The 15,779-nt window shown below is 51.7% G+C and overlaps 2 protein-coding genes across 4 annotated transcripts in view; one reads left to right on the forward strand and one right to left on the reverse strand.

Annotated features, from left to right (window-relative positions):
• C5H11orf80 (chromosome 5 C11orf80 homolog) overlaps positions 1–4,583 on the reverse strand; it is an 88,502-nt gene extending 83,919 nt beyond the window's left edge. The window contains 3 exon segments of the mRNA XM_051146887.1: positions 1,998–2,927; positions 3,034–3,272; positions 4,526–4,583. Of these exon segments, the coding sequence (XP_051002844.1) occupies positions 1,998–2,927; positions 3,034–3,272; positions 4,526–4,583 (1,227 nt within the window).
• Positions 1,681–15,779, forward strand: part of Sptbn2 (spectrin beta, non-erythrocytic 2) — a 43,564-nt gene continuing 29,465 nt past the window's right edge. The window contains exons 1-4 of one of the 3 annotated variants that reach the window (XM_051145843.1): positions 1,681–2,123; positions 9,015–9,193; positions 14,635–14,786; positions 15,187–15,360. In XM_051145843.1, the coding sequence (XP_051001800.1) occupies positions 9,037–9,193; positions 14,635–14,786; positions 15,187–15,360 (483 nt within the window). In that variant the 5' untranslated portion in view covers positions 1,681–2,123; positions 9,015–9,036. Of the gene's footprint in view, positions 2,124–2,665; positions 2,796–9,014; positions 9,194–11,790; positions 12,088–14,634; positions 14,787–15,186; positions 15,361–15,779 lie in introns of those variants that run through there. The other 2 variants (XM_051145844.1, XM_051145841.1) reach the window with 2 other exon arrangements.

Consider the following 15,779-nt stretch of genomic DNA (forward strand, 5'->3'; position numbering starts at 1 on the left):
ACCAGGTTTCATGAATTATTTGTTTAGAGACTCTGTAGTCCAGCCCACTGAGTGCTCGGATCACCTGCGTGGACCACCACTAGCAGCTCCTAACTGGATTATTAATCTCCGGGAGTCCAACTCCAAAGCCAGCGCTGCCTTCCCCGAGCCCTCTGGTACTAGGGAGTGAATTTAAGGCCTTGCACATGCTAGGCAAGTGATCTACCACTGAGCTACTGCAGACCCCAAATCAAACTTTTAATTATTCTGCCGTACTCTTCTTTCTCTAAACAGACTAGGAATTAGAAGATAAGGAGTTTCTGCCGTAAATTAATCCTATTAATTTGGGCTTCCCCTTAGGTGCCTCCTCATGGCCACAGTCTGACAGGCTGCCTCTGAGACCCGCCGTCCCCAGACTCATGAGCAGCAGGAAGGAATGGTTTCCAGTTTATTTGATGGTCAGCTGATCCCCATCCATCACCAGTTTGTGGGGCTTTGGTTTCTTTTTTGTTTTTGTTTTTAAGAGACAGGGTTTCTCTGTGTAGCTCTGGCTGTTCTGGATTTGCTTTGTAGACCAGGCTGGCATCGAACTCACAGAGATCCTCCTGCCTCTGCCTCTCTGAGTGCTGGGATTACAGGTGCGTGCCACCGTGCCGGGCCCTATCACCAGTTTTAATGTCCCTGGCCTGGATTCCACAATGACCATTATGCACACCTTGGCCTCTTTCTTCCTCAACATCCTGAATATTCTGACTCTGGTGACTCCACTGCCTGAAGGAGTGATGTGGGTTGTTGGTTTTTTGTTTTGTTTTGTTTTGTTTGTAGTGCTGCCTAGCCTGGAACTCACAGGGATTTGCCTGCCTCTGCCTTCAGCACATCCAACACAAGTGCCTGGGCTTGCTGATTGTTTTTGTTTTGTTTTGTTTTTAAACCCTGTAAACCCTGAATTACATCTTATAGAGGGCTAACTTCCACTTTAGTGGTAGAACCTCAGATCAGATTAGCAGTCTTTAACAAAACTCCCCAATCCCTCCCCAACCCATTTTATACATGAAGAAAACCAAGGCCAGATAGGTGTAACAACATAGCTGTTTAGTCGTGGTAGAGAAATTTTGTTTTACTTTGCAGTTTTGTTTGTTTTGTTTTTTTTTGAGATACCTTGGCTGTCCTGGACTTACTTTGTAGACCAGGCTGGCCTCAAACTCAGAGATCCACCTGACTCTGCCTCCCAAGTGCTGGGATTACAGACCTGCACCACCACGCCCAGCTACCTTGCAGATTCTACCTTGCAGATTTTAAAAAGTACATTTAACACAGTGATTTCACTTTGTGAAAATCATACTCGATTCCATGTAGCTGCTTTAGTTATGCATACCTTTCCAGAAAAAAAAAAAAAGCAAAATGCTAAAATTTGGTCAATGATAAAGCCATTTTAAAACCTTAAGCCCAATAAGCCAACGAAAGAGTATTCCTTTTGTTGCCCTTACTTGCCCATTTCAGACATTGTTGGCGTCTGAGGGGCCCATCTCTTGTAGGGAGTATATAACCAAAGGCTCTCTACAGAATCCATCCTGGTTTTTCCTCCTGGTTCCTGCCTGAGCATAGTTAGCTCTCCAATCTGGAAGAACAGTACTTTGAGAGCTGGAGTGGGGGTGGGAGTGTCACATGACATAACGCACTTTTAGCACCCACTGCTAGCACCCACTCTCTGCATTGGCTCTGATTTGGTCATATTTCCTTCCTCTCCCAAGCAGATAGCAGCTCACCTTGGTTAATGCCATTAAACCTTAGACCACTCAGCTGCTAATAAACCAAGAAGAAACCCAGCCGTGCCAGGCCTAGAAATGTCCATCCCTGCCCCCAACCCCCTTAAGACAGTGACTAGGCCAGAATTCTCCTGGTTGATAAATGAGAGGAGCTGAGGAGCCGCTGTGATGACGGCTCCGAGAATCTGATTTGTGAGAAGGCGAATCTCCAGAAGCACCATGGAGATGCTTTTGGAAAGCGGGCCAGCCTACCTGCCGGAAGGAGGCCGAGAGAAAGGGGGCAAGGCAAAGAGAAACGCTTAAGCAAGATGGCCTGGAGGTGTCCAAAAAGGGACATTTGAAAAGGAAACGGGGCCGCATCTCGGGGAAACCTCGGAGGTAAGTGACATTAAAAAAGGGTTGCGCATCCCGGCAAGGCGCAACCGAGACAAAGGTGGAATGTCCAAACTCAGAAAAATGAGCCCCGTTAGCTGTGGGTGGTACCCAGACGCCCAAGGGGTGTCGCTGGGCTGGCGAGGACCGGAAGGTGGGGGTCAAGCGGTGCATCCACGCGGAAGACTGTGGGGGGTCGGGAGCCAGCGAAGGAACGGCAGTCCTGAATTTGCCCCTGGGAAGGTCAGCGACCCCCGTCCGGGGAACCGCTGCAGGAACCGAGAGGGGCCGCGGTTGCCATGGTGCCGGGCGGGGAGGGGGTGACTCGCGCCCCGCCCCAAGCCCCGCGGGGCTGCGAGCTCCAGATGGTCCCGGGCCTCCCGCGGGAGCCGGCGGCCTGCGGCTGGGGGAGGCTATTGTCCTCCTTCCGCGGCGCCGCAGTCCCGCCGCTCGCGCCCGCGCACAGCCGCCACGCGCCCCGCGGCCGCCGGCCCCGCGCGCCCCCCGCTCCGCTCGCGCCCTGTGACAGCGCCCGCCTGCCGTGCGCCCCGGGCCGCCCCACCGCCGCCGCCTGTAGCCGCCTGCAACCACCTCTGGCGACCCGGCTTTAGGCGCGGCGACCACTAGTGCGCCCCCGCCAGCCGCGCCCCCGCTGCCCCGCAGGCGCTCCGCATCCAGGTAAGTGCAGCCGGAGCCCCGGCCCGCTTTGTCCCGGCCGGCAAGAAGGCGCGCTTTGTGCGGCCGCGTGCAGGCGGCGGGGTCGGTCCTGGGGAGCTCAGGAGGGTGGATGCGACGCCGAGTGCCGGGGTCCTGTGAGGGCCAACCAGGTACAACTGTGAAGACCGAGGGGGCTCTAGGTTTGGGGCAAGCGGACCCCTATGGAGCGCAGAGAAGAGTCTGGAAGAGTTGGGCTGACCGACGCGCCGATGGATCGGGGTCGCTTGGGCTCGGAGCGCTTCTGCCAGCGCAGGCTTTTCGCGGTGCGGCGGTTCTTGCCGCGGACCGGCCAGCGCCGGTCATGGATCTGGGGATGCGCTAGGGTCTGCCCCGGGCCTGTAAATCCCCGGCTTCCTTTAGCTCCGCAGCTTGATAGCAGCTGGCTGTGGGGCTGCGTGGGCTTCTCCTCACCTCTGTGGTAGCTAGCTCCATGCTGCCCTTTAGGTCTCACATTGGTATGAGAGGTGGACACGATTGGTGGAGATGACTGCTACAGAGGCTGAAAACCTCCTTCAGGCAGTGAGGAAACGTTGTGTAAGGTGTTACTTGGGCCCTGTACGTTTACAGGGCTGTGGAGTTTGCCTGTCGCACAAGTACCCAGCAAGGCTGCAGGTTCCAATTGGAGCTCCACCATCCATGTATAACCATCCACTCTGGCTCCAGCCTCCTGCACCCCTTCAGGAGCCCGTGACACTGCATGCTTGTCTGAGATGCAGGCATGCCCCTGTCCTGACAAGATTTCTCCGTGGGCTGTTTCTCAGCTGCCTTCCCCCATTATAATTCTGATTTTGTTAGCCTGGCTTTGTAGGCACTGTCCGTGGATAGCCACAACCCAGTTTCTCTTGAGGGTGAAGAGGGCAGAGTGAGTTCCGTCTGTACACGAGTGTATCTCAGCGTGAGCATCAGGCAACCTCTCGGCATTTTGAGAGGAGCGCAGCATCAGTGGTGCAGGAAAAGCTAAGATGGAGCTTAGACTTTTCTGGAAAAGAAACTGATGTAAGCTCAAGCTTAGGGACGGGGGTGGGAAGGGAGGGGAAGTGAGTGAATAATTACGCCCTGGGTGGAGGATTTTTAACTTGTTTATTTTTTTAGACCAGGTGATCATCCTGCCGGGTTCTTGGGTGCTGGGATTACAGGTGTGCAACACTTTGCTCAGCCTAAATAGCATATTCTAAAGGAGAAATGAAAAAATTCAGTTGTCTTCAGCCCAGCTCCCACATTTCTCACATCGCACTGAGCTTTATCAGGAAAGGTTGGGGTTTGGTTTTCTTTCTCTTCTCCTTGCGCCCACCCGAGGCATCTCTCTCTTGCTTTTCTTAAGCACTGTGGGTTTCACTGTGGTTCTTCTTCCTTTTCTCTCCCTGCCATCCCATCTATTTATACTTTGAGTTAAATGAGATTTTTTTTTTTTTTTTTTTTTTTTTTTTGCCAACGTCCCTTCCTGCCTGTCCTAATGTATTATTTACCCACTGGTCATTTATTCAACTGTGACTTCCCAAGGCTGTTGGGCCCTGTCTCCTTCCTCTAGGCACTACCAGGTCAGTTTGAGTCTGTCCAGAGCTGACTTCATCCTCCTTCTTCCTCTGCTGTAGCCTGGGGCGCTCCCTCCTGTCCTGAGGGGGAAAGAGGTGTTTAGTTTAGCTTGGGATAGGGCCTGAACACACATAGAGGCTACCAGAAGTCTCACTCACCCCTGGCATTTTGTGACTTCTCAGTCTTGAGAGTGTCCCTAAGTAGTTCAGCTGTCATCTTTGGACATCAGGGGCCCTCTGAATAGACGCCCCCCTCTCTGAGCAGCTGGGGAATGAGTTAGGTATGCACAGTCCCAGGCCCATTCCAGATATGCCAAGCCTGAAATGAGGTGTGGAGGGGGGCCCAGTGCTCAGGTCATGTGACTTGCATTTGAGGCTCCTTAGCCCTGAAAATCCTCCGGCAGAGAAGCAGGTTCTTTCTCCTCCCATCTCCCTTCTCTCCGCCCCTAAGAAAAACATTGATTCAATGACCAAAATAAGACTTATGATGAATTCATGTCACATCTCTTTACTGAATACCTCTTCTGCTGGGCCCAGAAAGGGCAGGTGGCGGGGGATGGGGGAGACCAACACCCCAGTTTTCAAGAAGTTAAAAGTGGAACAAGCAGCGACATATAAACAACTAGTGGTCATAAATGTGATACGCACCGTGGTCGCTGTATTCAGAGTGTTCAGTGAAGCGGGGAGGAGGGAGGCTCGCTCTGAGGGAGGTAGCGAATTAGTCTGGATCAGGGTGTAGTGACAGGAGGCATTAGAGGACAGGGCAGGGCAGAAAATAGGGAGAGAGGGTCGAGTTGCCCGCAGGACCAACACATGTCTAAGCAGAGTCTGTACTCAGCGGTGCTTGGGCGGGCATAGGCTCCCGCAGGACCGCTAGTCTGGAGCTGGAGGGAGATAACCCTGCCCTGATGCTAACCACATAAGCTTCCTGGGCCCCGCTGAGGTCAGTAGCCAAGGATGAGGGAGTGTAGAACTGTAACCTGGATTAATGGTGGCACCTCCCTTTAAGTCAGAGTTCAGGAATCCTTGGAGGAGAGTAAACTTGAGGATTCTCCGTTGAAGTGGGAAGACAGTTTTTATGCAGCTGGGGATTCACTTGGATGTGTGAACATGGAGACCCAGGTCGTACATAAGGGGCAATCTGGGTAGGAAAACACAAGCAGAAAACCATAAGACTCTGGAGATGGCGACTGTTGGAACACAGAAAACATGTTGTACAGGATAATGGGGGGGAGGGAGCCGGGGGGGGGGGGATGGTGCAGAGCTAGAATGCTTAGAAACTGACTGTCAAGACACAGAGACAGGGCCTCAGAGCCACAGTGCTGAACAATTCCAGAGAACATTGTCCTCGTGATATGCTGGAATAGGCCCTGTGGAGTCACAGCATAGTGACCCATGAGGGTGTGTGACCTGAGAGCCCCTGTGCCTTGTTGGTTTCTTATCCGTACCGTGGCACGCTTGGAGAAGCAGGTCCCAAAGCATGTGAAGTCCCAGACTTGATTTTGGAGAGAAGAGTGTTTTATGCTCATGTTTTTAGTCTCATTTAGTGACACTCTAGCTCCAGACTTTCTCCCCCTAAATTACAGGAGTTTATAGAAAGGCCTTACCAGCCAGACATCCCTGGAAAGCCAGGATCGCAGGTCTGGACACTAGTAGGTCCTGGGAGGAGCAAAAGGGAATGGTGGGGTCTGCAGAGAAGTTGGCAGCACTTCTGTGCCTGAAGGAATCCATTGGCAACAAATAAACAAATAAAACCAACGACATCAACGACAAAAAAGCCAGGGCTTGTTTTAGTAAGTTTGTATTCTTTTGTGTGTGTGTGTGTGTGTGTTTGTTTGTTTTGTCTTATAAAAAGAAACCAGTAAAGCCGGGCGTGGTGGCTCATGCCTATAATCCCAGCACTCGGGAGGCAGAGGCAGGTGGATCGCTGTGAGTTCGAGGCCAGCCTGGTCTACAAAGTGGGTCCAGGACAGCCAAGGCTACACAGAGAGACCCTGTCTCGAAAAACAAAAAACAAAAAACAAAAACAAAACGAATGAGGAGGGAACTGGATGTCATTATGGGAGTGCTTTTGCTGGAAGATCTGTGGAGAGGTTGGGTTCTAACACTTCCTTCAGCGGAGCTGAGAGTAGCCTCTGGTTAGGAGGCTTTAACTGCAAACACAGAGTAGGGCTGAGGGCTTCTGTCTGAGTCAGACTCTAGTTTCTTGTTCAAAACCAAAAGTGCTGGGTGACTGGTTCAGGTCATGCCTGGCTCTTTGCTCAGGGTGGTTCAACTCTGCCCTACAATTTAGTTTTATATAAATATTTACAGAGCAAATCCAGTGACTCTGTTGGTAGAAAATGACAGGAAAGAAGTCCGAGGGCTAATGGAAATTAAGCTCCCTGTCTATAGGGTAATGAAAGATCCAAATCTTGGAACTAGACAAGTTTATTCTTTACAGCTTGGCCTTGTTAGCTTTAACTGTCACTGTGATAAAGCCTTGTCTTCAGAGAGGAAAGCCTCCTTTAAGGAACTGCTTGGAGCAGCTTGGCCTGTGGGCACGTCTGTGGGGGGTTGTCTAGATTGTTGATTGGCATAAGAGGCCTCAGTCCACTGGGGGCAGCACCATTCCCTGAGCAGGTTGCACAGGGCGGTAGCCAGCCAGCCAGCCAAGCAGTGCAGTCCTCGGTGGCTTTGCTTCAAGCTCCTGCTTGAGTTGCTGCCCTGCTGTCCCTTAGTGATGGATTATGACTTCAAATTCATAAGCCAAAAAATCATTTCCTCCCTAAGTTGGTTTTAGTCAGAGGGTTTTTTTTTTTTTTTAAATCACAGCAATGGGTACGGAAAGCAGAGCCCATGTCTTTGTGCTACACCCAGGAAAATCTGGTGTGAGTTGGGGTAGGGGGTGGGGGGGTGGAAGGATGGGGAGTGAGGGGCGGGGAGTGGGGGGGTTGGGCAGTCCTGCCCTACCCTGAAATAGGACCAGCTTCAGCTCTCTGAAACCAGCTAATCATAGTAGCCAAGTTCTGTCTTTGTGTGCCCTGTGAACACTCCTCTCTCCCCACCTCACCACCCAGCCTTCCCCAAACCACATGAGAAGCTTTCCTCACCTCCTTCCTTCCCAGATCAGTTACTGCCAAGGATATGCAGCCTTGGACTAGGTACTTAAGTAGTTCTTGAGTTTAAAATGTCTATGTGGAAGAGATAGTAGGAAAATGAAAAAAAATGTAGGATTTAGAGTTCTGTTAAAGTTATAACTCTCCACCCCCCATTCCCTTGATTGGCTACTAAATGTTGTATCACACAAGAACTTTGAACCTTACAGACTTTCAAAAAATCCCCAGCAGCTAATCTGAAACTCACATGAGGACAGAGTGTGTTTACTTAAGTTAAGGTCATAAACAGCACTGGCAAGCATACATGGTCCAGATACCATGGCAAAAGTCAGAAAGAGCTCGACATGGTGGCCCACGCCTATAATCCCAGCACTCAGGGAGGCAGAGGCAGGCGGATCTCTATGAGTTCGAGGCCAGCCTGGTCTACAAAGCGAGTCCAGGACAGCCAAGGCTACACAGGGCAACCTTGTCTTGAAAACAAAACAGAATGAACCTTGCTTCAGAACCTAGTACTGTGGCTTCAAGCCACATGGCCTTGAGCTGGTGGGTTAACTACAGCAGCACGGCCACTTCATCTGTGGATCAGGGAAGGCCCCCAGCTCCTAAAGGGCAGGACCACATCTCACAGCATTTGGGTTTTTTGTTTGTCTGTTTTGTTTTGTTTTGTTTTTCCAAGACAGGGTTTCTCTTGTAGTCCTGGCTGTCCTGGACTTTCTTTGTAGACCAGGCTGGCCTCGAACTCACAGAGATCCGCCTGCCTCTGCTTCCCAAGTGCTGGGATTAAAGGCATGTGCCACCATGCCCGGCTCTCGCAGCATTTGTTAAGTAGTTAGAAAGCATTTTCTGTAGCAACAAAAAGAACCCAAAAGGTAAGAAACACGCTGTGTCCTCCTATGAACACCTAGACCTTGGCCCATGCTTGCTTCAGTGCATCCATCTTTTTTATGTACCGTGGTAGATTTATCTTCAGCTCTAGATTAGAGTTGAGGTCTTTAATGTCCAGTTGCCTATAAAGAAGACTCGGAACAAGAGTAGAAGTGGATACTGAAAGAACATCATTTTCTATTTCCTGCCCAAGAGGGCCTATACCTGCTGCCTGCATCACCCTGAAACCTGCCCTCACCTCCTGCTCTGCCCTAGCGAAGTCTGGCCTGTGGCCCTTGAAGTCATTCCTTTCTACTTTGTGCTTCCAGGCACCACTGTTTCCTTCCTACCGTCCTTCATGGGCATCTGTCATTGCTGTCTAGCCACTACCCATAGGCCTCTGCCACAGCCAAGGAGAGCAGATCCAGGGCGAGCCAGACGCGGTGGCCCACATGCTGGACGCAGAGGCAGGCAGATCTCTTTAAGTTCAATGGCAGCCTAGTGTACGAAGCAAGTTCCAGGACAGGCAGGGGGAGGGGGGAGCACAAGAGAAACCCTGTCTCAAAAGAAAGAAAGAAAGAAAGAAAGAAAGGCAAGCAAACAAAAAGAAAGAAAAAGGGCATGATGAGTGACAGGCTCAGCATCCCCAAGGCACACCTCACCAGCCACGTCTGTCTTTTTTGTAGGAACAGGAAGCCACCCACCACCATGAGCAGCACTCTGTCACCCACAGACTTCGACAGCTTGGAGATCCAGGGCCAGTATAGTGACATCAACAACCGCTGGGATCTGCCCGACTCAGATTGGGACAATGACAGCAGTTCAGCCCGCCTCTTTGAGAGGTCCAGAATCAAGGCCCTGGCAGGTAAGGAAGGGCAGGGGGATCGTGGGATTGCTGGAGATGGGTCTGTGAGCTTGGGAGGGAGAATCTTTGGTCTTTATGGGGAAGGCTTCGTTTTCTAAGCTGCTGCTCCAAAGAAGCAAGGACAGTCCCCACCCCCTGCCCACGAATCCACCTCAAGGATAAATGCAGTGCGGTGCACAATGCACCCTAGCTTCCTTCTCCCCTAGCCTAGAGATGCCACCCATGTTAGCCTGGGAAGTAGCCATCTGGGTAGATGAGCTCAGTTTCAGAGTCAGGTCTCTGTCCCTGCACTGCTTTGCCTTCTCACTGCAGTTGTCATTTATGTCCCCACCCTCTCCCTCACCTTCCCTCCCAGTGTGCCTCCCTTAATTCCCACTGTCACCTCCCACACCGGTTCCCCTCCCTGCCCATTATACCTTCCTGGTACTCTGCCCACCTGTCCCTCTACCTGCTGCTTCTCACTCCTATTATTTTATTTGCCTGTTCCCTGAAGCAACTCTCTCAGCAGCTGCCGTCCCATTCTCCCAGGCCTTGTGCTCCTCTCCCGCCCCATCCAGGTCCCTGCCCTCCCCTATGGCCAAGGCTCTCCCCTTGGCTGAACTGGGTACAGACAAACCAGTCTGACAGGCCTCCCTGCCTTGGGGGTGTGTGTGGGGGGGGTAGTGGTCATAGCAACTGGAGCGCAGCTGCCACCTGACACCACCACCAGCCAGTGGCTGCTTTGAGACTGAGTCACGCACACACCCTAAGGCCACCCACCCAATCTGCCTTCCACATTCATCCCACTCTCCTCAAAGCTACTGACCTGTGGTGGCTTAGCCAGTTCCAGTATAAGAGAGCCTTACTTGCACTTAAGGAGTGATTTTTCCCCAGTGGGGCGGGTCTCAGCAGAAGAGATTTGGAGGCCTGGATGATTTTTTACAAATAGAGGTTCTCAAGAAAGATGGACCTTAGAACTTTTAGACATGTAGAACTCATGATTTTTTTTTTAATTAATTAATTTTATTTATTTATTTATTTTAGCTTTTTGAGACAGGGTTTCTCAGTGTAGCCTTTGGCTGTCCTGGACTCCCTTTGTAGACCAGGCTGGCCTCGAACTCACAGAAATCCCCTTGCCTCTGCCAGGATTAAAGGCGTGCGCCACCTCGCCCGGCTTAGAACTCATGATTCTTAAAAGCTTTCCTGGAAATGATACTCAGCCAGCCCAGCATGAGACAATGGCTACAGCTCGTGGGGTTTGTGGGCCACTTTCTCCTGGCATTTTCCTGCCTAGGGCTGAAGAGTGGCTGATGAAATACTTCGATAGCTCAGGGATGGCAAAAAACGTGGGGCATGGAAAATGCCACCTCTTTTGGAGAAGTATGCCTGATAGTCTAGTTCTTTTTAGATTCATGTATCCTGTAGTACAACCACTGATGTCACTGTGCACATTGCTACCTGAGACTCCCAAGACATCCACACTGCCACATACCTCAGAACTTACTGTGTCTGCACAGGTCACATGCCAGCCAATGTGATCATGTCTATGTGCATATGCTAAAGCGACCCGGTAAATTTTCCAGGTCTACTTCATATGACAGATGCTACCCAGGACTCTGACCATGTCTGTGAGATGCCCCAGGCCACCCAGTACGGCTACCATGTCCGGGCACTTGCCGCACATTTCCTAACATTCTCAAACTGCAGCAAGTCCTGTGCCAATCAGAACTGTCACCATATGAACACACACACACACACACACACACACACACACATGCGCGCGCGCGCACACACACGCTCGCGTGCGCACACACATAGTGCTCTCATTGAGTGTTTATCCCTGCCCGAGGCTGGATTCCCCTGAAGAGGTATCTGTGAATGGGCTTTGCCTTGTACGGTGCCTCTCACTCAGTAGGTGCCAAGTCCTAAATGATTAAAAATGAGGAGGAACAAGTAACAAGCTGCCAATGACAAAAGCAGAAGCTGGAGAAGAGGTAGGAAGGGCACCTAGTAGACATGCCCAATATTAGGGTGTCGGGGACTGGGGTGTTGACTGAGGAGCGTGGCGGGCAGCAGGAAAGGGCTGCTACTGGAGGACAGTCACAGTACTTACTCCCCAGAGGAGGCCATAGAAGTCAAAAGCAGGCACACCTGGCGTCTCTCCCAGGATCTCCTTGCCTCCATATTTCTCTCCTCGCAGGGCTGAGATCCAAGCTCAGGCGTCCTGGTAGGAGCCCACCCAGAGACTCCCAGAGAGGTTGGCCCACCTGCGGACCTGAAAGCAGGAGTTTGCTTTGGGCCCTACTCTGGCAGGTTTTCCCTAGTCTTGGGCAACTAGTAGCTTGACGAGCAGGTCTCTGAGTGCTGGCAACTCCCTCCTCCGCCCATGCAGGGCCTGGCCAAGCCCCAACTGGCTCCGCCTCCTGAGCAGCCTGCCCCTCCCCCCGCCACTGTCCGACCTGTTTGTCTGGAGCTGCCTCTGTCTCTTCTCCCCACAACCAGGTGTGCCCTACTCACTGTCTCAGAAGCTCAGGCATCCCATAACTTTTCCCCCCACTCCTTGAAACTCTCAGCATCCTTGAAACCACTCCACCCAACCAGGTACGGGAAGCCTATTTCTGGACCACCCCCCCCCCCCCCCAGCACAGGCTCAGGGGACACACACTCCTCACCCTGCCTCGGCAGGGGAGCATGGACTCTGGGCCACGGGCTGAGTAGGAGGCAGGCAGCAGGCACCATGAGTGCGAACGGAGTGGGCAGGGTACATGGAAACGGCCTGAACGGGGCTGGCGAGTTTTACTATGAGGCCGTGGAAGGGTCTCAGAACCCTGGGGGCGTCCTGCTCTCGCCAGCCGCCTTCATCAACCCTGCTCAGTACGCGAGCGTGCTGGAAGGACGATTCAAACAGCTTCAAGGTGAGTTTCCCTGGGCAGAGTGGGGTGGGGGTTGGGGGTTGGGGTGGGGGGGAGACTTGTGCTAAAGGGAATCTGGGACAAGAAGAGAGCTAGCAGGCCCCAAAGCCATGCCTACCGCTTTCTGTGACTCAAATGTTTATGTCGAGGGACAACGGTGGTGAAGCTTAGAGGAAACCCTTGCAAGTAGCCAGAGAATGCAGGCTTGTGTGGACAACTGGTCTCCCACTGAATGAGGTGGGGGGTCGGGGTGCGACCTTGAGGTTCCCTGCTGGGTGCCAAGGTGGTGTGGATGAAAAGAGCTTGTAGACCAATGTCATCATCTGGAGAGACCACGGCAGTCTTCCTTGGCGGCTCGCCCTCATGGTTTGGCTGCACTGGCCGTGATGAGGAAGGAGAGAAGGACAGTGGGCCAGAGGCTTAGGACCTAGAGCTTTTATGTATTTTTCCTGGCTTCTGAGTGGGTGTGAAGGGAGCATGTGTGGAAAACGAACAGGACCATGTGTCTAAGGAGAGGGTTTGTAGTCACAGGTCCCACAGATGTCTGAACAGGAACGCTCATCTGGGCACAGATAAGTTTATTTGATGGTGTGTGTGTGTGTGTGTGTGTGTGTGTTTAGGGATATTGTGGGTGTCTTCTGATGCTATACTTTGGTGCCTGGATATACCAGGTCTTTCTAGGTACTATGTCCACTTTTAATCTGTCTGTGTGCTTCATGCTCACAGGGCAGGTGTCAGGGAGCGCTGCAAGTGCTAGGGCATATTCAACACGGTGACTAGGACCCCAGGTTTGGCACAGGAACTGGAGATGAGAAAGTCAGGAGTAGACTTGGGTGTGTGGCTGTTTTATTGGGGGGGAGGGCAGTGCTGGTGCTGACACAGAGACAAATGGGACTCCACACACTTCCCACTGGGGCCGGGTCCTCACATAGGCTCTCTAAGGGCAACCGACAGGAATCCTGGCCTCCAAAGTAGCTTAAAACCTTTAGGGCTTAAAACCTTTCCTGTGCATTTTCAAAGTTTGGAACCATCAGTTTCCTGTGCTACCTGACAGTACCTCTTGTCAGGAGCTCCCTGGGGGATGAGAGGCTTTCTTTCTTTCTTTCTTTTTTCTCTCTTTCTTTCTTTCATGTACATTGGTGTTTTGCCTGCATGTGTCTGTGTAAGAGAGTCAGATCTCCTGGACCTAGAGTTACAGACAGTTGTGAGCTACCATGTGGGTGCTGAGAATTGAACCCTGGTCCTCTAGGAGAGCAGCCAGTGCTCTTAACCTCTGAGCCATCTCTCCAGGCCCCAAGTTCTTATTTCTTGTTTGTTTTTGTTTGAAACGGGATCTCACTGTCTGGTGAAATCCACTGTAGCTGGTCTGGAATTCACAAAGATCCTCCTGCCTCAGCCTCTCAAGATTAAATGCATGTGCCAACCACGCCTGGCCTAAATTCTTATAAAGTATTTCTTAATCTTGGAGTGTTGGTGTTCCAGGCCTCTACAGGCAACTGTGCAACTCTGCCTTAGGCTAGAGTATCCGACCTTTTCTTTTTCTGTACATGACCCAGGACAGGGAGCCTGCTTAAAGGCCCACACAGTCTCTGCACTGTCAAGTCTGGTTGCTGACCGTCTAGGAAATCTGCTGCCATATTTAGATGCCACACCTTCTCCCTTGTCCATATCTGAAAGAGGAGGTCCCTGCCTTCATCCGGTAGGGAGCTTTGTTGCACTGCACACCTGCAAGATGTGCTGTACATAATATCTCATGTAATTGCCATGTGATCCAATAAAGTAGGAGGTAATATGCTCATCCTACAAATGGAGAAGCTGAGGCACCGAGTAAGCTGCCAGTATTTCAATATTGTTACAGCATGAAGCCTACCTACCCCCTGCCCCCAACCTGGACCGTTTCTTCCATCCTTTCTTCTTTTTGTTTGTTTGGTTGGTTGGTTTTTGATGTTTTGTGTGGTTCTTTGTTTTTTGTTTTTTTCCAGACAAGATTCCTCTGTGTAGCCCTGTCTGTCCTTAAACTCACTCTGTAGACCAGGCTGGCCTTGAACTTAGAGATCTACTTGCCTCAGCCTCCAGAGTGCTGGGATTAAAAGTATGACCCACCACTGCCTGGCTCCATCCTATCTTCTTAAGGCCTCTTTTGTCTGTCTTGCTTTACTTATCCTTCGCTCATGAGCTCATTCTAGGCTCTTCATTTCTTTTTTTCTTTTTCTTTCTTTCTTTTTTTTCTTTTTTGGTTTTTCGAGACAGGGTTTCTCTGTGTAACCTGAAGTCGCTCTGTAGACCAGGCTGGCCTCGAACTCACAGCGATCCACCTGCCTCTGCCTCCCAAGTGCTGGGATTACAGGCGTGTGCCACCACCCCCCAGCTCGAACTTCATTTCTTAACTGTATAGATTATTGGTTTTTTTTTTTTCTCTTGGCCATCCCCAGCCATCACTTCCACTCTCTCAGGCATCCCAGGGACCCCATCCTACACCCTGCCTGTTGGTGTTTAGAAGCAGGCATACTGTCCTTGAAGGACAGAAATGATTTCTCATTGCCCCTGCAGATGAGCGAGAAGCCGTGCAGAAGAAAACCTTCACCAAGTGGGTGAACTCCCACCTGGCCCGGGTGACATGCCGGGTGGGAGACCTGTACAGCGACCTGCGGGACGGGCGCAACCTCCTGAGGCTCCTGGAGGTGCTCTCGGGAGAGACCCTGGTGAGCTGGGGTAATGGATGGAAAAAGGATGGCCAAGGGAGCAAAGCACAGGAAGAGGCTGTAGAGAGCTGAGCAAAACACGGTGGCTCCTCTGCCCAGAGGATGGTCTAATTCCAAGAGGCTTTGCTCCGTGGATTACATGGGAGCCATGCTTCGCAGAGACAGGAACAGTGACCCCATTGAAAACATTTCTTCTCCCACCCGCTCTGGGTGCAATTAATTCCCTTGGGAATCTTAATCTGCCCAAGGCCCATCTGTGACCTTGCTTGGGCTCTTTGACCTCTGGCCTGACCCCAGGGCTGGTCCTGTGGTCCCCGAAGGAGATAATGGGAGGTGTAGAACAGGTTTGTAAGGAAGCCATGGTCCCATGCCACTGTGCCCTCCATCCCCTGCCTGACAGCCGAAGCCCACGAAGGGCCGGATGCGGATTCACTGCCTGGAGAATGTGGATAAAGCCCTGCAGTTCCTGAAGGAGCAGAAAGTACACTTGGAAAACATGGGCTCTCACGACATTGTGGATGGAAACCACCGTCTGACCCTCGGGCTGGTGTGGACCATCATCCTTCGGTTCCAGGTATCCGCCAGGTGGTTTGCACTCCCCACACTGTTACTGATGGTCCGTGACAGGATAAATACAAAAACCGAGGTGCTGGAGAGGTGGCGCAGAAGGGAAGAGCACTGTAATGGCTACTCTTCCAGAGGACCTGAGTTCAATCCCCAGGGCCCATATGGCAGTTCCCAACCACCACTAACTCTAGTTCTAGGGGATGTGATGCCATCTTTTGTGAACACTAACACACACATGGTGCACAGACAAACACACCCATACACATTAAAATAAAATAATAATAAATAAACTTGAAAAATTGAGCATCTAGGCCGGGAGGTGGTGGCGCACGCCTTTGATCCCAGTACTTGGGAGGCAGAGGCAGGTGGGTCGCTGTGAGTATGAGGCCAGCCAGGTCTACAGAGTGAGTCCCAGGACATGTGGGG

This window comes from Acomys russatus, chromosome 5 (genome assembly GCF_903995435.1).
Source record: "Acomys russatus chromosome 5, mAcoRus1.1, whole genome shotgun sequence".
Lineage (NCBI taxonomy): Eukaryota > Metazoa > Chordata > Mammalia > Rodentia > Muridae > Acomys > Acomys russatus.